This window comes from Vipera ursinii (genome assembly GCF_947247035.1).
Source record: "Vipera ursinii genome assembly, chromosome: 3".
In the NCBI taxonomy this organism is placed as follows: domain Eukaryota; kingdom Metazoa; phylum Chordata; class Lepidosauria; order Squamata; family Viperidae; genus Vipera; species Vipera ursinii.
Window position 1 is genome coordinate 61,896,431 of NC_139516.1, and position 24,230 is coordinate 61,920,660.

Here is a 24,230-nt window from a genome sequence, read left to right on the forward strand (position 1 = left end):
CTGACAGGCCGTACTCAGCGTGTGGTCCTCAATGGAACTGCATCTACATGGAAGGAAGTGTGTAGTGGGGTGCCCCAGGGTTCTGTTCTGGGCCCAGTGCTCTTCAACATCTTCATCAACGATTTGAATGAGGGGATAGATGGGGAACTCATCAAATTTGCAGACAACACCAAGCTTGCAGGAATAGCCAATACTCCAGAAGATAGGCTTAAGATACAGGAGGATCTGGACAGACTTGAACACTGGGCACTATCTAACAAAATGAAATTCAATTGTGAAAAAAGTAAGGTTCCACATTTAGGCAGGAAAAATCAAATGCACAGGTATAGTATAGGTGGTACCTTGCTCAATAGTATAACTGTGAGAGAAATCTAGGAATCCTAGTGGACAATCACTTAAATATGAGCCAGCAGTGTGCTGCAGCTGCCAAAAAAGCCAACACAGTGCTAGGCTGCATTAACAGAGGGATAGAATCAAGATCACGTGAAGTACTAATACCACTTTACAATGCCTTGGTAAGGCCACACTTGGAATACTGCATCCAGTTTTGGTCACCACGATGTAAAAAAGATGTCGAGACTCTAGAAACAGTACAGAGAACAGCAACAAAGATGATTGGGGGACTGGAGGCTAAAACATATAGGGAACGGTTGCTGGAATTAGGTATGTGTAGTTTAATGAAGAGAAGGGTAAGGGGTGACATGATAGCAGTGTTCCAATATCTCGGGCTGCCACAAAGAAGAGGGAGTCAAGCTATTCTCCAAAGCACCTGAAGGCAGGACAAGAAGCAATGGATGGAAACTAGTCAAGGAGAGAAGCAACTTAGAACTAAGGAGAAACTTCCTGACAGTTAGAACAACGAACCAGTGGAACAACCTGCCTCCAGAAGTGGTGAATGCTCCAACACTAGAAGTTTTTAAGAAGAGACTGGCCAGCCATTTGTCTGAAATGGTATAGGGTTTCCTGCCTGAGCAGGGGGTTGGACTAGATGACCTCCAAGGTCCCTTCCAACTACTTCTTCTTCTTCTTCTTCTTCTTCTTCTTCTTCTTCTTCTTCTTATTATTATTATTATTATTATTATTATTATTATTATTATTATTATTATTATTATTATTATTATTATTATCCTCTAAGACAGTGGTCCCCAACCTTTTGGGCACCAGGGATCGGTTCCATGGAGAGAGGTTTTTCTGCGGACCGGAGAGGGTGTGGTTTTGGGTGCTGCCTGCATTCCACAAATGGGGTTTCTCTTGTTTGCGTGGACTGGTTTCTGGCATGCTGCGGACTGGTGCCGGTCCACAGACCAGGAGTTGGAGACCCCCACTCTAAGACAGAGGTCCATAACCTTTTTGGCATCAGGGACTGGTTTCGTGAAAGACAATTTTTCCACGGAGTGGGGAGGGGATGGTTTTGGGTTTGCTCACTCACCTGCCGCTCACATCCAGCTCTGCCAGTACTGGTCTGTGGCCCAGGGCTTGGGACCCCTGCTCTAAGAACAATCATTCAGCTTCAGTGATACCAACCTTACAAATTATAATCTTTGTTACTTTTTCATTGGTTCTTAACATTTGATTTATTTCCATATTTTATTGAAAGATAAGAGAGATAAGAGAGATTTAATTTCTTCATTGTTTTATACTGAAAAACCTAAATGAATGGAATGAAATCACCCATGTTGCATTTTTCTGATATAATTTAATGATAAGATAGAGTGAGCCAATTTTTTTTACATGCTATCATATCCTTTCAGCTTATGAGAGAAATATTTTCTGTCTTTGGTTGAAGAACAATAAAGAAATCTGCTTAGAACAATCTCCATATGTTGTTTTTTTTTTGGAGCCTGACATCAATTTTGCCAAACTAAAGCAGATTACTTGCACTATAAAACATATGTTCTTGGAACTACTATGGAGGAGCCATCTTCACCCACTTTTTCTCACATAAGCTTGCTAAACTGTGTTGTCTCTTGTTCCTCTGGAATGCACTCCTTCTCTATTGGGAATATGGACACCATATACCGGTAATTTATAATTATTTATGAGAACTAATATACACCTACAGCTGCTGCCCTTTCTAATCTAGTGCCCTTTGTATATATCCCATCTTACTTCATAGTTATAAACTTGGCAGGGGTGTCCATGGGCAGCAAGATCCTGGCTATAGCACCAGAGTTGAAGTCCTACCCTTTGTATATGCAACATTAATGCCTGTTTTACTCATCTCCAGATGCTGTTACCAAGCATCTGTTCAGTCAGGTGGCTTAGAAATCTGCTTAGTTGAAAGGAAAAATGGAAGTGCCTGCTGTTTCTTTACTGACCTTAAAAACAATATAAACATAATCATCAAAAGATTGACTACTTTCATTTAAATGGAACAGGAAGCATTTGACTATTGCAACACTTTATATGTAAACTTTTCTTTGGCCGTTAATTACCTAATCAATTCATCTCTTTGACAGTAATAATCCTGACCTTTATTATTCAATATTTTATTTCTTCTTTGTTAAAATTGCTGACCTTTTCTTGGGCTTAAAGCCCCACTTCTTTTTTTTAATGATCCAAGAAAAGATAACATGTTTTTCACTATGCTTTGTCTTTGATGTTTATTTATAGTGAAAAGGCATATAGGCATAACAGTTTCCCACAGGCCAAATTTATTTTGCGATTCTGAACGCCTGTCACCTAGAGACCATTCATCTGATAGGCAAGTAACATAGTTTAAGAAACAGAGACAAAAACAGGCAAATTTCAGAGCACCTCTTTATGGGGGAAAAAGAGAGAGAGTGTGACAAGTTCAGCCCTTGATATCACACTGGGGTGTGAGGAGTGAGTAGTTGTGATAGCTGCTAGCTGTACCTGTAAAGAACATACTGTTTGGCAGGAAAGTCTGGAATAAGAAGTTGTGTATGTTAAAGTGTCTTCCTCTTTGAATTTATCAGGTCTGAAACAAGTCACTTGCCCTGTCCTTGGAGAAGAGGCCTTTAGATCATTTCCTTACTTAAAGTGATGTCAAACTCACAATACATATCGCCCAATTATGGACAGACGTTGATCAGATGCTGCTAAAAAAATCTTTGACATAGTTGGAAAATACATAGAGGGAACTCCAATCAACACCATTAGTTTGTTTAACCAAATGTTGGAGAAATTAATAAAAAGAAGCCAAGATAAATATGTATTTCCTGTGACTTTTCTGAGTCTGCATTAGCTTTTGAGAAAGGTCCTGATTACCTAGCAACAAGGTGTCATATGATCAAGATGAGCGTCACTGTTTTGTTTTCAATCATGATAGAGTGCTTTAGTACTTTCATTTAAAAAGCAGTTGGTAGCAACGATTCTGCAATTATTTGCAGCAAGAAAAGTTTAAAGGGCAAATAGATACAGCTGGAGCCAACCTCCAGTAGGAAAATTATGCAGAAAAGGGGGAAAAATCAATCTGGAGTCAGGTTGTATATGCAAGGTCTTAAGAAAAAACAACCTGTATGTATTGCTACATCTTCATATACCAAGTTCAACAGTTGTACATCCCTGTTGAAAATGAATTGGCAGAAAAAAAATCACTTTAAGAATAGCTTCCCATAAAGAATACTTCACACCTACAGTGTAACTGTCTGAGAAGTGATGAATGAATATTTCGTGAAAAATATGTAATTAGTGCTTTTTTTGGACAATTATGTATTTCTAACCTTATACCACAAATAATGTATGTAGAATTATAGCGCTACAACTATAGACTTTTTTGGTTCATTCAAAGAGGTAAAAGTATAGCATTTAGCTGTCATGCATTGCATAATTTGATGTGCCTCATGCCAGTAATAGAAATATATTTTGAAAAACGCTAACAGATTTTATATCTAGGCAAGCTGCAGCCAAAATGATAAAAAAGGGAAAAATGAAAGAGTCATTGAGTATAATTAGTGGTTGTCAAGTTTCAATTTGCTTAAATTACGGTATGCTCACAAAAATAGTAGGATGTTATGATTTCTACTTGCAGCTGTGCACTCCTTCTGTGGAAGTGTACTTCTACCATTCATCAAAACTATTAATATCCTTTAGAAGGATATTACTGTGGTTTATTGAATATTTTTGTAATGAGTATAGCTTAAAACTACAGATTTTTCAGCATCTTCTCCAAAATCTAGTTAGGCTTTATTTTCCCACTAAAATAAGCAGAATGGGATAAAAAAGCAACACTTCCAGTTGGGAAAGTGTGCAGTTTGCAGAAATGACAAATTTTGTCAATTCCTTCCTTGGGAAAAGAGAAATCCATCAAAATGTTATTGTTTAAACAGCTATTTAATATTATTTACCATGTCTCTTAGGTGTTGTAACAAAATGTGTATTATAATGGACATGGCCAGTCCCCAAAACACCACTTCCTAGGAAGACCAACTGATAAAACATAGAAATTCATTGCTCTAGAATATGAATAAAAGTTGTTTCCTAAACACCCAATTACATCCCATAGGTTTCAAATCTCCATTCTCATCCATGTACAAATTCACAGGTATTTGCAATATAACGGAGTGAGGATTCCTTTCACAGAATTGTAGGGGGTGGTATTGTGTTGCAATGCGTAAATGCTTACAAAACTGGGGGTGGTTTGTAGATTTCCAGGATGATAGGTATTTCACATTTATAATACAAGATTCAGTTAAGGAGTTGCACAGAGTAATGATAGCAATAGTGCTTAGACTTATATACTGCTTCACAGTGCTTTTACAGCCTTCTCTAAGCAGTTTACAATGTCAGCGTATTGCCCCAACAATCTGGGTCCTTATTTTACTAACCTTGGAAGGATGGAAGGCTGAGTCAACCTTGAGTTGATCAGGATCGAACTCCTGGCTGTGGGCAGAGTTAGCCTGTAATACTGCATTCTAACCACTGCATCAGCATGGCTCCTTTATGGGGGATTATAACATAATGACATTTCGCTGAGATTTACAGAAGTCTATTTTGCAACACAGCCAATGTGTGGACGCTGTTTGTGTGTTATGAATAGTAAAGCCCGCTTTCACAAACCTGAAGCCTGTTTGCCAATTTTTCTTGCTAGATAGGCTTAGACATCCCCAGTCTATATTCATTCACCTCACACAGGGGATATAAATCTGTACATGGAAACCTGAAGGCGCTTTTTCAAAAGGCAACTGGACTGTTTTTTTCTTGAGAAGGAAGAAGAAAATGTTTCGCTTTTCATCCAAGAAGCTTCAAAAGTTGTGATGTGGGGGATGGATAGGTACTGGCAGTTTTCTTCTTCTTCCACAAGGGAAAAACAGTCTAATTGCCTTTTGAAAAACGTCTTTGAGACAACTATGACCTGGATACTGAGAATCTCCACAGACATGTGAATATAGAAAATTGTATGTCCTGAGTCACACATATAAAGACAGGTGACTCAAAACCCTCAGCAAACCTTTTGGAGAAAAGGAGAAAGAAGCTTTGTGCTGAAGCAGGAAGTGGGACACAGCTAAGATTCCTGTTCTTTCTCAGATTAAAGTTCGAAAAGAGTTCAACCATGTAATAAAATGGTACACATATAATATCTGTTCTAAGAGTCTTCTACTTTTTAGAAGAACAGGAGAATGTTTGCTAAGAGTGGCATTAAGTTTAATTTCTTTTCCTCTGCATGTGTGCCTCTGATGATCATTGTTTCTACCAGTTTAGATCTTGTATACTTTATGTGCTATATTTTATCTATTTACTAATATTTATATGCCGTCTATGCATATTGGCACCTCAAGGTTATTTGTAAACAAGTGCAGAAAAAACATCGGGCTACTGGAATCACAGACTTCTTAGAAGAAAGTTAAACAAGAAAATGTACAAGACAATATGAGATTCTGCGCAGATTCTGCTCAGAATTTCATATTGTCTTGTACATTTTCTTGTTTAACTTTCTTCTAAGAAGTCTGTGATTCCAGCAGCCCGATGTTTTTTCTGCGTTTACACTGATCATTTTGTAGGAAAGGGACTATAGAACGTATTTTCTATCAATTTCCCCCTTTATTTGCCAGTAAAGCAGGTCAGGTGACCCCTGTCTCTTTCACATGCAAAGTTAAGGCAATGGCAGATAATGGCATCTCTCTGAAAAACAGATGGTGAACTTCCAAAACATCACAGCCTGGCAGAAGACAGAGCTATGGTGAAGGTTTCTAGGAGAGGAACTTGGAGATCTCCAACCTTTCATTGTGTCGGCTCAACCACAATCAGTAAGTAGACAAGAAGAATCCCAGGGTAAGGTAACTAGTGCCTCTACTGTCTATGGAGATTCTCAGTCATCCAGGTCATGTTCCAAAAGGCAATTGGAATTTATTTTCCTTGAGGAGGTTTTGCTTCTCACCCAAGAAGCTTCTTCAGTTCTTCAGTTCCAGAACAGAAGAAACTTCTTGGATGAGAAGTGAAACATCTTCAAGGAAGTCCAGTTGCCTTTTGAAAAAGCACGTTTGGGATAGTGCCTTTACTATTTTACAATGTAATGACATCATTCTCTAAATGCAATGTACAAGGAGGTAAATAAAGCACACAGCTTCCAAGTAAAGAATGAGGAAATATTCAGAAAGAAATACCAAATGCACCTGCTTACAATAAAGCACTAAAGAATATAGCATTCATATAGCTCCTTCCAAAAACCTAAAAGGAAAATTAACTAAGAAAATCCTAGGCACATCTATTGCTCACTGTACAATCCAGATGCCCAAAGAAATGTTAAATGCAATTCCTTAATATTTAAAGGTTGCCCATCTTCTGCAATAGCAAGCAATGAATATGTTGTGATTCAGGGTCAGCCTGTGGGTTTGGCAGTTGGGTCGGATGACTCAGAGGAGGAGGAGGGGGGTGTTGAAGAGCTTGCTGATGATGGCCTTGAGGCTCCGCAGAGCCCTCAGCCAGGCCCCTCCCACCTGGTCACGACGGAGACCCAGCTGTGTGAGCCTGACAGCGTGGATGAAGATGACCCACAGCTGGCCCTGTTCAAGGATGCCCGACGCAAGAGGCAGTCAATCAGGAGTAAACAGAGGAAGGCAATGGGGCACCTCGGAAGGAGGCAGAGAGAAGCCACGCCCTGAACTGTATAAAAGGGGAATGTGTGGGAGGGCTGGTTTGCTGAAGGCAACCGCTTGAATAGTTCCTGTTTCATAGCTCCTGTTTCATGGTTGGTGTTTGTTTTATGTTAATAAATTTGGCAGGCTTTATTCCAGCCTCTTGCCGTTTGTAAAGGGGTTGTCCCTGCTTTTTCTGCAGGGCCGGTAGCAGGCTGGTACAGAACAGAATATAGCTTCAGCCTTCTGCTGAAATGAAATACAAGACAAGCAAATAAGCTTTATTTCCCACAATCAAGGAATCATCTGGAAATTATCCTGATCCCTTTAAATCTGCGCCCAGAGTAAATGGTTCGAGAATCATGGGTACTTACCCAAATCTGCAGTTTTACCCTCTTGTCATTCCTGTAAACAGTCTTCACTTTGAAGTCAATTCCCACTGTACTGACAAAGGCAGGTGTGAAAGTGTCATCAGCGTATCTGAAAAGGAAGGAAGTCTTGCCCACACTACTGTTGCCAATGATCAGGAGCTTGAACATATAGTCAAAGTTCTGGTCCGAAGCATCCTTGGGTCCATATCTGGCATCTGTTACCGAAGCCATCTAAAGAAAACAAGAGCATCGTAGACTAAACGAAGACAGCTATTTATTTCTACTTAGACTTATCAATCCAGTAGGTATGTAATGCAGGTTCTAGTCTCAAAGGAAAAAGGTGAAAGACTCTTTGGAGTCAATCTTGACTCTTTCCGTGACTGCATAATTATTTCCATGTGTTTTTCTTGCTCCCGATAGGAACATGATTTGTCTTTTTTTTTTTCTGGGACACTGTAGAAAGCTAGGAAGATGGCCTTGAAAGAGACATTCAGAAACTCTTATGTAAACAAAAAATACAGAAGCATACCTTAAATCTTGGGAAAACAGATAGACATTAAGAAGAAATTCAGAATGACTCCTCCTAACTCACTATAGTGTAAGAGGGAGGGAAACAAAAGCACAATCAGTGTTGCAAAGTTCTATTAGTATCGTCTATCTCAATAGAATAAGTACTAGTCTTCCTGTTGAGTTGCTTTCCAGATCTGATCTATCTTGTAAGACTGACAGATTCTTAGAGGAGATCCCTTTACATCAGCAGAACCTTAATTTAGACAGAAGCCCACTGATTCCAGCAAGTCTAATTCTAAGAATGCCACTCTTTGGATCTAACCCTCCTGTGCAAAAGCTGATGCCACATATTTATAAAAAATTATCCAGATAAGCTGTGAATACCTTAGAAATGAAGCTTACTCTCTTCCGTATATGCTGAATTTGCCCTGTCATTTTGGCAAATATATGCTAAACATACAGGGGGAAAAAATCATCTAATGCTTACACATTATTGCAAATTATTTATGACAAGGATATAACTAGAAGGTCTGTTTTTTAATATATGTAGTACTGTTTCCTGGCTGAAGACAATTACTTCAAGTAACAGCTAGTCAAATACATAGAATCAATTGTGCTTGGAGTCATGCATAATATAGTCTGCAGGGAATTAAGAATATTTATTGTTTTATTGGGTCTCATTTTAGCAATGTATATAGATGCCCATCTCACAATACAGTGTCTCTAAGTATATTAAAGGATTAAAACTTAAACAAAAATACCTTACATAAAACAAATAATAACCAGAAGCAACAAATAAACATAAATCTACACGTGAGATCTAAGAACATTGCACGTCTAACATTGGACTGGAACCAAACAAATCAGCCAATAGATTTGACTTAACCTTCTACCCGAAGGCCTCGGCAGGGGATCAACCGGCTCTTTATAAAAATCTAACAGACTCTGGACCATCTGGATTTATTTATTTAAAGTATGGCATATCATACATGGACTAGCAATACTAACATTTCGCCTTGATTAATAAAACACAATAAAATATCAATGTTAAAAAGATCTGCGTTCAAATACCAATGTCTGGGCCATCTAACCACTGAAGCACAGCATAGTTCATATAATATATATATATATATGTATATGTGTATATATATATATATATATATATATATATATATATATATATATATATATATATATATATATATTATATATATCAGATACTAGACTGGTGTTGTGATTCAGGGTCAGCCTGTGGGTTCGGCAGTTGGGTCGGACGATTCAGAGGAGGAGGAAGGGGGTGTTGGAGAGCTTGCTGAGGATAGTATTGAGGCTCCACACAGTCCTCAGCCAGGCCCCTCCCATCTGGTTACGATGCAGACCCAGCTGTGTGAGCCTGACAGCGTGGATGAAGATGACCCACAGCTGGCCCTGTTCAAGGACGCCCGACGCAGGAGGCAGTCAATCAGGAGTAAACAGAGGAAGGCAATGGGGCACCTCGGAAGGAGGCAGAGAGAAGCCACGCCCTGAACTGTTTAAAAGGGGAATGTGTGGGAGGGCTGGTTTGCTGAAGGCAACCGTTTGAATAGCTCCTGTTTCATGGTTCGTGTCTTGTTTTGCTCTGTTTGCTTTTGTGTCCATAAATTTGGCAGGCTTAGTTCCAGCCTCTTGCCTTCTTGTAAAGGGGTTGTCCCTGCCTTATTTGCAGGGCCGGTAGTAGGCTGGTACAGAACAACTGGTATATGCCCTCAGCTTACAATTTGACTTGAGACTCCCGCCATCTGGATTTATAGGTAAATGCAGTTTTATAGGCCCAGTGTTGCATATTCCCTGAAACTTGTAGATTAATTCCAATGATTCTATGTTGCATCCTCAAGTTTTTTGAAAAGGAATGGGGGCAGGTGGGAAGTGAAGCTTTGCAGTACTATAAAGGTAAATGTTTTCTTTGTCCAGTCATGCCCAACTAGAAGATAGTGCTCATCTTCATTTCCTAGCTGAGGGAGTCAGCCTTGTCCGAAGACACTTCCATGGTCATGTGGCCAGCATGACGATATGCTGAGGTGAAGAAGCACAGTTACCTTCCCACTGAAGTGGTACCTATTTATCTACTTGCATTTGCATGCTTTCAAACTGGTGCAGCGCTTGGGTCATGAAACCAGGCTGTCAGTTTTCCAGCTGACAAACTCAGTGTCTTTAGCCGCTGCGCAATCATGCCCGCATTGCAATACTATGAAGAGGTAGGAAAGCAAGAAGTGCATGTTTAGTTTGGTAGCAACCAAAAGTGTCTCACTGGGAGATATCAGGGTTGATTGGAGTGGTGAGCTTCTAGTGGGAGGGGAAAATGGAGAGTGAGGACAAATTATTTAATGGATCATTATTGGATCAACCGCAACATAATTTTAAAAATGGCTGTTGTTGACCATAGTAGAGAACATAGGAGCTGCTGGAAGGGTGGGGATGTGCCAGGCCTTCTAGCCAACTGGACCTGGGGTGGTCACTAGGTCAGAAAGAAGTACTCTAAACCATCCCCCTGGAAGGGCTGAAGAAGGCCTAGGATGGAAAGAGTAGTTATGAACCAGCATTTGAATACAAGGGCGATGGGTGCATTTGTGATTGGCTATAAAGTGGGTGGAGGGTGACATCATCTGTTCCTGTACATATACAAAAATGGATGGCCGGTACTGACAGTGGAGCAAGCAGAAAGCGTAGATCTGCCCTTTGTTTTTCCTATTCAAATTCAGCGCACAGAATAACCTCCTAATTTCCGGCTTGTAAGAGACATTTCATTAGATATACATTTCAGGTTTTAAAAATGTTATCAGAGAAATAAACTACCGATCAGACCATTTGTGCTACAACGATGAGTCATAAAAAACATAATACATTTGGGGCAGCTAGCATAAACAAATTACACTGAGGGTACCATTCCAATGTGATAACATATTTCTCTTGTTCTAAGCTAGCAAATAAAGCACTTTTGCTCTTTACATCTGCCTAAGTAGAAGCCAAAAAAAAAGCAATTGTAAAGAGGTCAAAGCCAAGCCAGAGCTGGAAATCAAATGAAGCCCATAAATCCTATTTTGGCTTTGGCTAAATGTATTTACTAAAGCAATATTGCACCTGCAAGGGGATGATGAACACAATCACTTCAAAGGTATGTGAGTGGGTGGGTGTATACTGTGATCTTTGTGGCATTGTCTCCTACAGAGATCATGACTAGCTGGAATGTACTGTAAAAATAAAAGTCAGTCTTCAGAAAAACTAATAGACTGACCTTAGAATGGCATACAGTTAAGAAATGTCAGTCGATAATTTTAATTTTCCACCCTTTGATCATGTTGGTAATACATCATTTTAGGATCCTGTATTTTGGGAGATTTTAGCAGTTATTGAGATTTCGAGAATAGATACTGTTGATAAGATAGGAAATATTTCATCAGGCTATAGCAGGAGAAGATTACCGTAGATAGGAACCAGTGTTATTCTATTATCTCTGCTAAAAAAACTAGCGGTACCAGATTCTTCATCTCCTAAGGAAAATTTGTAATCACTTTTTTCTTATTACAAGTACCTAAGCTCATTTTTCCGCATCCCTGCTTAGCATCTCTTTTTCCCCTCTTTTGCTTCATGCCTTCAGACTACAAGGGTATCTTGCAATGAGGATTGTATATAAATTAAACAGGGAGCCCTTTTTCTCTGAGGAACAAGATAAATAAATAAGTGCTAGAAATCAGAAATATTTATCTAGATTAATTTTTTTAAAAGAATGCATACTTTGGCTGTTCCAGTATCTTTAAGCCTCACTGGTTTTTTTAGGAAAAAGAATCTACTAATTCAGGTTGCACTGCATTTTAGGTAACCTGGATGCTGATCAACAAAAATACCATGCCTCACAGGGATTGATACTAAAAGGGAAAAAACCACCTCTTAATATATGTGCAGAAGCCATAAACATTATTTGCTCATTGAACAGATACTTTGAAGCAGGGCTTTTTTTCTCATAGAATGCTCAGAATGGAGTTCCGGCACCTTTTTGGGATGGAACCTTGTAGGATAGGCAAGGCGGGTTGTATGACGTGTGAGTTCTAGCACCTTTGTCTTATACAAAAAAAGCACTGCTTTGAAGTATTCTCATCTTTGCAGAAAACTGTTGCAGGAATTGCTTACACAGCAAGCATGTCTGCATCGTATTCATACGTACAGAAATGGCTTACATGCTGTGACCCACATGCTTCTTTACAACCAAGTTTAGAGATAGCAGTTATAGCCTTTTTATAATTGCCAGACAAACCTGATTAGCAAATTGGATTCATCACCATTCTAGCCACTGTCTATCCGTTGCAGAATGAAGGCCTCTTCTGCTTCCAACATGTACGCTCCTGGGCTTTCTTTTGCCAAATGGGCCTGCAATACTTGCTGATGTCATCAATCCATTTTGTTTCAGGTCTCTTTCAGGGACATTTTTTATCAGGTGGGATCCATCTATGACTGCCTTGGTCTACCTGCCACCAGGTCTTCTTGCTATGTGACCAGCCTGTTTCCATTTCAATTCTTTTACACTCTTGATGATATTGTATACATTTGTCTGTTCTCTAATCCAGAGGTCCCTAACCTTTTGGGCACCAGGGATCGGATCCATGGTGAAAGATTTTTCTGCAGACCAGAGAGTATGTGGTTTTGTGTGCTGCCTGCATTCCACGGATGGGGCTTTGCTTGTTTGTGCAGACCGGTTGCTGGCATGCCACAGACTGGTACTGGTCCATGGATTGGGGGTTGGGGACCCCTGCTCTAATTCATGTGCAGGTCTTTCTATCTTGTCTTGTAATGCCGAGTGTGCATCCTTCCATGGCTCTTTGCGCTACTTGTAGCTTTTCTATTGATTGTGAGGTCAGTGTCCATGTTTCACTGGCATATGTTTGAGTGAGCAGATAGCACACACTGATTGAAAACTTTTCTCTTCAGACATAGGGAAAGGTTGTTTTTGAAAATTACGCTTAGCTTGCCAAATGTCTGCCAACCACATTTAACACGCCACTCGATTTCCTTTATTGTATTACCTTCCATTGAGATTTGTTGGCCAAGGTATATGTAGTGGTATACTATGTCCAGCAAATTGGATTATCTACTACCATTTATGGCAGTCCATTTTTTTTAAAATAAAAAATATTTTTTATTCAAAAGTTAAATTCCTGTTTAACTCTATATTATCAGTTACTGTACTTTAGACTAAGACAGGGGTCTTCAAACTAGGCCCTTTTATGACTTGAGGACTTCAACTCCCAGAATTCCTCATCCAGGCACGCTGGCTGAGGAATTCTGGGAGTTGAAGTCCACAAGTCATAAAAGGGCCAAGTTTGAAGACCCCTGGACTAAGAGTTCTTGAAGATAGGTGACCAAAGTCAATCAATAAAAATCCCATGCCAACGAGATATTTTGTCTTGGCCCATTTCTCTGTTATAACTCACTTCAAATTCTTTAATTTAATAATTACGATAAACTAAGGCTGTTATGCTACAAGCAAAGTTCTCTAGCTGCATATTCTTTTATTAGCAAGAATGCCTTACAAATTATTTCACAGGGACATCCTTTTCATTTTGTTTCTGTTTTTTAAAAAGGGCCATTATAAAAATTTGCAGCCCAATGCTTTGTTTACAGGTGTGTCCCCTATGCCAATAACAAAGGTAAATTATAATAGTAAGAGGACATCCTGGGGAATTACGTATGATAGAAAGAATCGTCACAATTCTTTTTGATAAAGGAATGTTCTGTAGGTAACTAGATGCCGTATAGAAGACACCTCCAGATGAGATGGGTGGCACATAAATGCAACAAACAAACAAACACCTTCTCTTTCAGAGATAATTTATTCCTGCCTAGTTTTTCTATCACAGTAGCTGACAGAATCTCTGAACTTTACATTTTTGTATTGGGGAAAAGGAGACAACTTTAAGCTCTTCATTTATATCTTGTGCAACCTGGAATAACTGGAATTTAATTAGGGACTGAAATAAATTTTAAGGATACAAAGGTGGCACATTGGATGTACAATTTCAGATAGAATCAGATTCTCTCTCTGAATGCTCCCTATTGAAGACAAGCACTTTCCCCTAACTTTCTGATTCCCCTGACTTTGGTTCTGACAACCGAATGTGGAAGAACATTCCAACATCAGATCCAGGGATAGGCAGCCTCCAGATGTTTTAGACATCAATCTACATAAGCCTAAGTGAGAGAGACCTACAGCAAGAAATGTTGGGAATTGTCACATAAAATATTTGACCAATACCAGGCTGCACACTCCTCATCCATCTGCAGTAAAGTTTTTTTTAAGAGACTCTAGTCTTCCTCAACTTTGTGTTCTCCAGAGCAGAGGTCACCAACCTTTCTCAGTTGGTGGACTGGAGGGAAAGGGAGAGGGCAGCATTTTACGCATGCGCGTGCACGCAACCAGGGCTGCGAGTACACATACAATGCAAAAGGGGTGGCGCTAGCACCCACATGATACTTATAATAATAATAATTAATAATAATAATTTTATTTATATACCGCCCTTCTCCCGAAGGACTCAGGGCGGTGAACAGGGCAGACATATAAAAAAAATACAAAAATACAAAAGTTAAAAAGAATTAAACATATGCCCAAGCTAAAAACAGTAAATACATATATTAAAAATGACAATAAAAACCCAACCCATCCCCCATCAGGCCAAGCTGGCTTGTTCAAATAAATGTGTCTTCAGATCGCGACGGAAGGAGCGAAGGTCGGGCGCCATCTGGAGCTCAACCGGCAACCGATTCCATAGCTCTGGGGCGCCCACAGAGAAGGACCTCCCCCTGGGGGCCACCAACTGACATTCTCTGATCGGTGGCACCCTGAGGAGGCCCTCTCTGTGGGAGCGCACAGGGCGGAGGGAAGTTGATGCCAGCAGCAGGTGCTCCCTAAGGTACTCCAGACCCATGCCATGTAGGGCCTTGAACACCATTACCAGCACCTTGAATCTCACCCGGAAAGCAACTGGTAACCAATGCAGCTCTGCCCCATTCTTGCACGGCCATTTTCACATCCTGAGGCATGGCGTTCTGTTTTGGCACCCTATTTTCACATCCTGAGGCACGGTGTTCCATTTTCATGCCCCACAGGGTGGCGTCATCTCATTTTTCCACCCCACGGTAGAGCGTCCAGTTTTCATGCTCCAAGGTGTGGCAGCGTCCCATTTTCTCACCCTGCAGCACGGTGTCCCATTTTTGTGCCCCACAGCCACAGTACTAGCACGACTGGGGTATGTGTGTGCATATGTGTGCAGGCTGGCCAGCCTGTCCCACGGCCCGGTGGCCAATAGGCCACAGCCTGGTAGTGTGCTGTGGCTCACAGGTTGGGGACCCCTGCTCCAAAGCATTCCAGCTTTCATTATTTTGGTCAGTATGGCCAACAGTTGTTTTAGAAGCTGGGGAAGAAATGTTATATCAGTAGGCATTGGTAATAAGAAGTTAGAAACCTATATACGTCTTTTCAGATTTTTCTTATTTATCAATAAAGTAGAATATTTGTAGCTCAGGGATGAAATGAGGGGTCCTTGGCGCTCTCTGAGCTTGGTTGTTTTTTGCAGACATTTCATTACCCAAACTAGGTATGGTGACATCATCACTGCTAGTTGGCTTGTTTGGCAGTTCCTTAATTAGGGTATTGTTTAGCTGATTTTGATCGGATGTTAATCTTGCTCATTTAGGTGCTGATTGCTGGTAGGGATGTGTTTTAATCTTTTTTGCTCCCTATTTGGCTTGTGATTGTCTCTTTTGCATATTATATAGATATTGTTTAGCCATCAATAGACACATAGACATAAACGGTGAAAAAATGCACATGTAACTATGTCATCAAGAGATGTTCCCTGGCAAAATGTTTCTTGCTCACTTACCCTGCCTCGTTCACATTTTATACAAGATCCAAATAGCATGGTCTTTTGGATGTGATCTATGTAGTCCCTAAGAGTCAACAGCAAACTGATGACACATTCTGTAATCAGTTGATTCTCCCTCCTGAATGTCCACAGATCTTGTTATTTACAAGAAAGTAAGCAGGAACTTCCTCCTTCTTTGATAAACTTCCACCCATTACTCCTTGTCCTGCCCTCTAGTGTCCTAGAGACCAAGTCAATCTCCTCTTCTTTGTGACAGCCCCTCAAGTACTGGAAGAAAGTTTTCATGCTTCCCCTGATCTTTCTCTTTGATAGGCTGGACATAGCTAGGTCCATCAACTGTTCATCATATAATTTAGCCTCCAGATCCTTTATCTGTTGCTCTTCTGGGCACATTTTCCAGTGTCTCAGCATTTTTTTGGAACAGGGTGACCAGTACTGGGTGCAGTACTCCAAGTGTGGTCTCAGCTGTGCAGTGTAAAGTGGTACTATCACTTCTCGTTATCTTGACACTATCTTTCTATTGATGCATCCTAGGATTGCATTGGGGTTTTTTTTGGCAGCTGCAGCTTACTGCTGGCTCATACTTAAGTGATGGTTCAGTGTCTCTGATATTATATCTGCCAGTCCTTCAAAATCCTGGGATGTAAACTATCTGGTCCAAGTGATTTGTATTCATCCAGGTGAGTAGGTGTTGTCTTACTAATTCCTTGCCTATTTTGACTTGTATACTTGTTCTATGTCCGTTGGTGTTGCTTTTGATAGGTTGGGCCGTTTCTTCTTTCGGCATAAAAGGAAGAGGTTTCTAGTTTTTATCTATTTCACTTTCCCTCTGCCTTGCTCCAAACTATCACTTTGCTGCAGAAGTGTCACCAATTACATCAAACAGATTTCTAGGCAACAGAGCAGGTTGAAGGGGAACATAGAGAAGATCCTCTTCCCCTTTTGTTGGTTTGGGAAGTGAACAATCCAATTTATGGTGTTCTTGTCGACATCATCCTAGATCCAACCCAATATTTTCACTGAATGCCAACATATACAAATTATTTAGTGATATGGCATATTCCAGTTATAAACTATTATCAGTGTAACTAGAATGTGTTTATATATTGAAGCAACAGAGATACAATATTGATATATAATATTATAACATCAACCATCTTATTCTGAGTAGCTTAGGAAATGATTGAGAAACTTAATGTTATGGCAGGAAGTCTGTTGTACTTCCTGGCCATTGACTTCTGGGTCTTATTTTGCCTCCTTTCCTTTTTCATCTGCATAAACTACATTGGAAGAGGCCATGCAGAGGTTTTTGTTGAAGAGTCATCAATATGTCTATGCAAAAAGTGTCATTTATCGGTCTTTATCTATTAACCTAGTCTCAGGGATGAAATGAAAAATTAGATCAGGCATGTATATATAATTATGGGATGAGTAAAAGTCAAGAAGCTGAGGCTTAAACCAGATAAACAGAATTGCTGCAAATGTTGAAATCCACTGCTCTGAACTGAAATATGAGATTTCTGCCAGATAGGGTGACTTTCTATGAACAGTACTATTCATAAGTACAAATCATGTTGGTTATCAGGAATACATTTTAAAGCCCTTGGTTGGCCAAGTAAGTCTTTACCTAGGAAAAAAAGAGATTGCCACAATTATTAACTCTAATCTGCTGGTACTCATACTAATCTACTATATTACATTCTTCATATTCCTCTTCCTTTGAGATGCTGGAAGGCTTCTATTTTTCACTTCTTTGCTCTTTTCTTATAAGGAATATCATCTCAGAAAATTTCAAATATATACTGAATAGTATATAGAATGCTATATTCATATTAATACACATGCCCTTTGTTTCAGAACTCTGCAAAGAGGTCCTCCTTGCTTCAGAAATTCTACTGCCATTTCAGTTTCAATACGGTAAACCTCCTGTGCATTATTTTTGGATGTCAATTCATGCTTTACTCTTGGGATCAATTTTCACTAATGTTGTTCAGCATCTTCATAGTATGTCTTGTTTTTTCACTGAACCTTGCATATTTACACAAAGCATTAAGATGCACAATACATATACGGTAATTTATGAATGGAATTTAAAGTTTCTGCACTGCATACCCTATTTTGGAAAACAAATAAGGCCTCATTCAAAACAAGGACAGGTGATTATCAGGAATCATAGCAATCAATCATTTCAAATGTAGTGCTTCACTGTTGCTTTTTTTAAAAAAAATCCAGGGGTGATTCACTTTCACCACGAGAAATCAAGAACAAACAAAGATCTGAATGTGTAATATTACAAATACTGCTAATGCTGGCTATTACAACCAAAACAGCCTATCTGGAAAACAAAATAGCCTTCAGCTTGGTGCTTTCCAATCTTATCATCCCTTTTTTGAATGGTCACAGTCTAGGTTACCCAATAAGTCTGGATGGCATCAAACTATAAAAAAATGATTCTAAAATGACAATGAAAATGGCAAAGCACAATCCCTTCACACAATTTGGTACCCTCTAGAGAGGTTTGGACAAACAGCCAACAGAGAAATGGAATCGGATCAGTCACTTCTTGTTGCTGCTGTTGCTTGCTAGTTAATACCTGATTCATTTCCCAAAGAACAAAAATGAAACATTAAATGTACACCAATCCACTGGATACTCTTTAAAATGTACTAATTTCTTAACAGTATTTAACTGGATTCACTCTGCTATGCCTATGTAAGGGTGTAATTTCAATGCTTCTCTTAACTTTGACATCACATCTTCAGATAGCCCAATACCGCATTTGATCTCACCAAAAGAATGAGCCTAAATAATAATAATAATAATAATAATAATAATAACAAGCCGCTTCTGGAAACCAAATATTTAAATTGGAAAGATCCATGCCTCCCTGTCATTTCAGAAAGAGGAGTAAGTAGCTTTGAGGCACTCTGCACGTTCTCAGAGGCACTCCCATTGCCGGCTCTTTTTAAAGTTCATCCCTGAGCCCAGCAACCTGGACTACAATTCGAGACAACTTCCTCTTAAGCCACGAGAGACACGGGTCTTGAGAAAGACCGGCTCGTCCCTTATTTCCCTCTCCTCGCTTGGCGAGTTAGTAGTATCAGCTGCTGTTAGTAGTACCAGCTATTTCCAAGCGGTCCTTTCACCCTGCAATAAATAACCACGGACAGTTCCTGCTGTTGCCGGCCGATCGCGGTGGGAAGCACCGGCGGAGCCAGCCTCCCCTACCTCGTCCGGGAACGGAGAAAGTTTGGTGGGAGCGGAAGGCGGCGCGCTCTTACCTTGGGCGCAGAGGATGGAGCCGCTCCTCGCCCGCGGCGAAGAAGAAGAACCGAGATCAACCGGGGGCGGCGGCGGCGGAGGTTGGAGGTTTTAGCCGGGGTCGAGCCGAACAGGCGTCTGGCCGAGGCGAGCGCGTGTCCAGCTTAGCAACACGTTCAGAGCAGCTCCTCCGCGCCCGGGAAAGGAGACGGCCGTCAGGGCGGAGCTACCGCAGGCCGCCCCCGCTCTCGCCCTCAGCGGGAGAAACAAACGGGGCCTTTCTGGGGCCAGCTTGTCCTTCTCTCACAGTGATTGTGGCCCCACCACATCATGAACCCCAGGCTAGCCTATTTCGTCTGAGCCTGTGGGTGCGAGCCCAGCCCCTGCGCTTCCTTTCTGATTTAATGTGTTATGCGGAGTCCAAAAAGACTGAGTAATCCCACACACACACACACACACACACACACTTCAGGTGTAATCCTGGCATCCCTGGGCTGCCGTTTGTCTGTCCGTCCGTCCATCTCTTTTTATTTATGATGGATTTTTTTTTTTAAAAAGAACGTGTTAGTTGATTGATTTGTGTCAATCTGCCCATCTCCTCTAGAGGTATCTGTGGAACTAGTAATCTCTCTCCTTTCTCCTCCAGTATGCAGAACACAAACAGGTTCATTGTCAAAGAGCAATTAAGTTAATATCAAGAGCCTTGGTGGAGCAGTGGGCTAATGCCTCCTTAAGTAACACCAGCTGCCTGCAATTAGTGCAGGTTCGCATCCCACCAGGCTCAAGGTTGACTCAGCCTTCCATCCTTCCGAGGTAGGTAAAATGAGGACCCAGATTGTTGGGGGCAATTAAGCTGACTTTGTAATAATGCCGCTTGGGGGTGTGTGTGAAAGCCCTAATAAGCAGGCATATACATAGAATGAAGGCTACTGCTAAGTTTGTAAGCCGCCCTGAGTCTTCGGAGAAGGGCGGGATATAAATGGAATAAAAATAAAATAAATAAATAAAATAAATATAAATACATCACACACACAATTTCCCAACAATTTCCCTGCCCCCTGTTTAGCACCACCTGACTGAATTTAAGGCCCAGGTCCTCGAGTTTGCTGGACTACCAAATCTGAGGAATTTGGGGGAGGGAGGGGGGGTTTCAGACTGGATTCCAGCAACAAGAATTTGGGGTGCACTCAAGCAAGCAGTAGCAGGGAGATTTTTGTCTCCACCGATACCCATATAAGTCACAACCCACACTTAATAGGAACGATTAAGGTTCTTCCACAGATCAGCAAAAAAAATGTCTTACTTAAAACACAGCCCTCAAGTCTTTCTCCTAGTGATAAGCTCTCACACATCTGATAACCATGGGAATAGGGGTGCCCTAGATGGGCCCATATTCTGATTTTTTTTAACATGTGTCTCACAAGAACACAATTACTGAATAAAGTTCTACCAGTTTCCCACATCCCCAATTATTTCAGGTGGGTTTAATGTTTTTTTAAGCTAGCCCCACAGCTTTTATATAGTGAAAGAAACTCAGGTGTTCTGAGCAGATGCAAAGAGAATAGATATTCTCACCAGCTCCCTGTGATGTAAAACTTAAGATAAAGGCTTCTAGAAACCAGAGGATGTGACTTTTCAAGTAAGGGGAATGTACAGTGTGTGCAAATGAATATACACATACATATAAAATATACATAAATAACCCCCTCATGTTCACATATGATACTTTTTTCTTTTGCAAATATGCTTAAAGAAATCTATTAATCTGTTGATCTGAGGTCACTCAGAGATGTTAAAATACAGTATTTCCAACATTTCCCATCCAAATTAGGTGGCAGAGGAAGAATGCTTGGCCCTAAAGTAGTATAAGTAGTCCTCACCTTTCAGCCATTTGTTTGGTGACTGTTCAAAGTTACAACGGCACTGAAAAAAGTGACTTATGACTGTTTTGCACACTTACAACCTTTGCATCATTCCCATGGTTACATTATCAGAATTCAAGTGCTTGGCAACTGTTAAGCATTCATGACAATTGCCCTCTTCCTGGGTTGTGTGACCACTATTTGTAACCTCCCCAGCCAACTTTTGACAAGAAATGTCAATGGGAGAATCAGGATTTGCTTAACAACAGCTTGATTATACTTAATGACTACAGTGATTCACTTAACAACCGCATCAAAATAAGGTGTGTTTACATTACTAGGTATCAGAGAAAATTGTGTAAGGGGAAAGGAGGTTATTTAGCAATATGAAAATGAGAAATTTTAAACGTTTAATTTTAATATCAATGTGAAATTAAAGCTGGAAAAATATGTAAGGTGTTTGATGTTTTAAAGATGGAATGTTAAAATATAAAATATACCAAAGTATTGACAAATATAAGAAAACTATTAAATGACTGATGGATAGCAATGAGAAATGTTAATTTAGATAAGAGATAATATGTATTAAAGGAAACAAGAGAGAGGAAGTATTGGTTACAACAATTTGGAGATTTGTAATAATATGTATTTGTCTGAAATGGAACTATTGTAACCCAGACACCATGTTGCTTTTTAAAGATATTATTGTAATATTGGAAAACTAATTAAAAAAGAAAAAGGAAAAAAATGTATACAGCAATTGCAATGTTTTAAGGTTGATTGTGCCATCTGGTGGCAAGTAAAGAGTATTCTAATCCTGAATGGCTTTGAACCAAAACTGTTTCAAAGACTATTTCCATGTTTATAACCTCTCCTGGTGATAATCTGTTTTAGAATATGCTTACTTGGCATGCTTAACCATGCCTAATTTATATTAGAAACTATGGTTAAACAAATCTATTGTTTATTACATATTAGGTCAATTTTCTGGGTTCCTACGGGGACACGGTGGCTCAGTGGGTTAGGACGCTGAGCTTGTCGATCAGGTCGGCAGTTTGGTGGGTCAAATGCCGAGTGCTGCGTAACAGAGTGAGCGCCTGTTACTCGTCCCAACTTCTGCCAACCTAGCAGTTTGAAAGCACATAAAAATGCAAGTAGAAAAATAGTGACCACTATGGTGGGAAGGTAACAGCGTTCCATGTGCCTTTGGTGTCTAGTCATGCCGGCCACATGACCACGGATATGTCGTTGGACAAGCGCTGGCTCTTCGGCTTTGAAACGGAGATGAGCACCAGCCCCTAGAGTTGGAAACGACTAGCACACATGTGCGGGGGAACCTTTACCTTTACAATTCATCATTAATCAACACTCTAGGTTAAAATATGGCTGGCTGATTTTGTTCTGAACCAGCCCTCTTCTATCAAACCCCTATTCAAAAGAAGAGACTGGAGAGCGTCCAAGGCTAAAAGGCTTCTGCCAAGATTTAATTACGCAGTTAACAAAAACACTAGAGCTTGTCTTCTCAAGCGGAAAAGTTGCTTTCAGCAACCAGCCCCTCCCCAAACACTCCTTTTATAGAGAGCTCAGGGCGTGGTCTCCCTGTGCCTCCTCCCGAGGAGTCCCATAGCCTTTCTTTGTTCCTGCTCGACTGCCTCCTGCGTCGGGCGTCCTTGAACAGGGCCAGCTGTGGGTCATCATCCTCCGCACTCCCGGGCTCACGCAGCTGAGAAGAGGTCCCCGGCTGAGGACTCTGCAAAGCCTCCAAACCATCATCAGCCGGTTCGTCTCCTTCCTCCCCCTCATCTGAGTCCTCCGATACATCGGACCCGGCTGTCGGACCCACAGGCTGGCCCTGAGTCACAACACTATCCCGCACCGCAGGGCCCTTCCCCCGGGTCTGCCGATCCGGATGCGGTCGGGATGGGAACTGTTCGTGAAACGCAGTCACCAACGCAGGGGCATGAACGGCGGTCGCGTCTTCCCATGTGAAGTCCTCCGGCCCGTACCCTTTCCACTCGATCAGGTACTGGAAGCGACCTTTCAGCCAGCGGGAATCCCTGATGCTGGCGACCTCGTACTCAGGGGTGCTGCCTCCATCACGAGTTCCTGATGGGGGAGGTTCTGCTTGGCGAAGTGGACAGGCCGGTTGTTCGGGGACCAACAAGGACCGATGGAAGACGGGGTGCACGCGCAGGGAACGTGGCAGAGTTAAACGATAGGCGACCGGATTGATGACGGCCTCGACTGGGAACGGTCCAAGGTAACGGTGGTCCAGCTTCCTCGCCGGCCGAGTGGATGGTAGGTTCCTGGTGGACAGCCAGACCCGATCCCCCACCGATAGTGGAGGCGTATCCCTTCTCGACCGATCGGCGAACCTCTTGTAGTCGGCCTTGGCCTTCTCCAGCTGCCGTCGCACCAACCGATGGATCGCCTGTAACTCCGCCATGAATTCGTTCGCTGCCGGCTCCGGTGAGTCCACGGGAGAAAGGGGGAAAAACCTGGGGTGATAACCCACATTGGCCAAGAACGGTGTCATCTGCGTGGAGGTGTGTTGCGAGTTATTAAAGGCAAACTCGGCTATGGCCAAATAGTCTACCCAATTGTCCTGCTGCAGGTTAACATAGGAGCGCAGATACTGCTCTAAGATGCCGATGACCTTCTCGGTACCCCCGTCGGTCTGAGGATGATGCGCGGACGAGAGGCAAACCTTAATGTCCAACGCCCGCATCAACTCCTGCCAAAAGCGGGCTGTAAACTGGGCCCCCCTATCGGAGACGACCCTATCGGGAATGCCGTGCAGCCGGAATACCTGTTGGATGAACATGCGACTAGTGGCGCGAGCTGACGGTAAGCCGCGACAGGGGATGAAGTGCGCCATCTTGGTCAACATGTCCACCACCACAAACACTGTCGTGAAGCCGGAGGATGGGGGTAGATCCGTCAGAAAGTCCATGGACACAGCCCCCCAGGGTCTCTTGGGCGTTGGCAAAGGCTGCAGTAAACCAGGCGGGGCCCCTGTCGCTGACTTGGACTGCCTGCATGGGACGCAGGAGGTGACATAAGACTGGACATCGTGTCGGACTCGGGGCCACCAGAAAGTACGGGAGACCAGGTTCAGAGTCTTGAACAGGCCAAAATGCCCCGCAGCCGGGTTATCATGACATTGGCTGAGGACGAGTCCCCTGAGTGGCCCTCCTGGAACATAGAGCCGGTCACGATAATACAGGAGTCCATCCGCGACCGACCAAGGCGAATCTGGCCCCACCTCTTCCG

General features: G+C 41.6%; 1 protein-coding gene across 1 annotated transcript in view; it reads right to left on the minus strand.

Moving 5' to 3' along the window:
- Positions 1-19,288, minus strand: part of RAB3B (RAB3B, member RAS oncogene family) — a 64,445-nt gene extending 45,157 nt beyond the window's left edge. Inside the window, exons 1-2 of the mRNA XM_083357983.1 lie at positions 19,116-19,288; positions 7,412-7,639 (exon numbers count right to left, since the gene is read on the minus strand). Of these exons, the coding sequence (XP_083214109.1) occupies positions 7,412-7,639 (228 nt within the window). The 5' untranslated portion in view covers positions 19,116-19,288. The remainder of the gene's footprint in view (positions 1-7,411; positions 7,640-19,115) is intronic.
- Between the last annotated feature and the right edge of the window lie 4,942 nt (positions 19,289-24,230).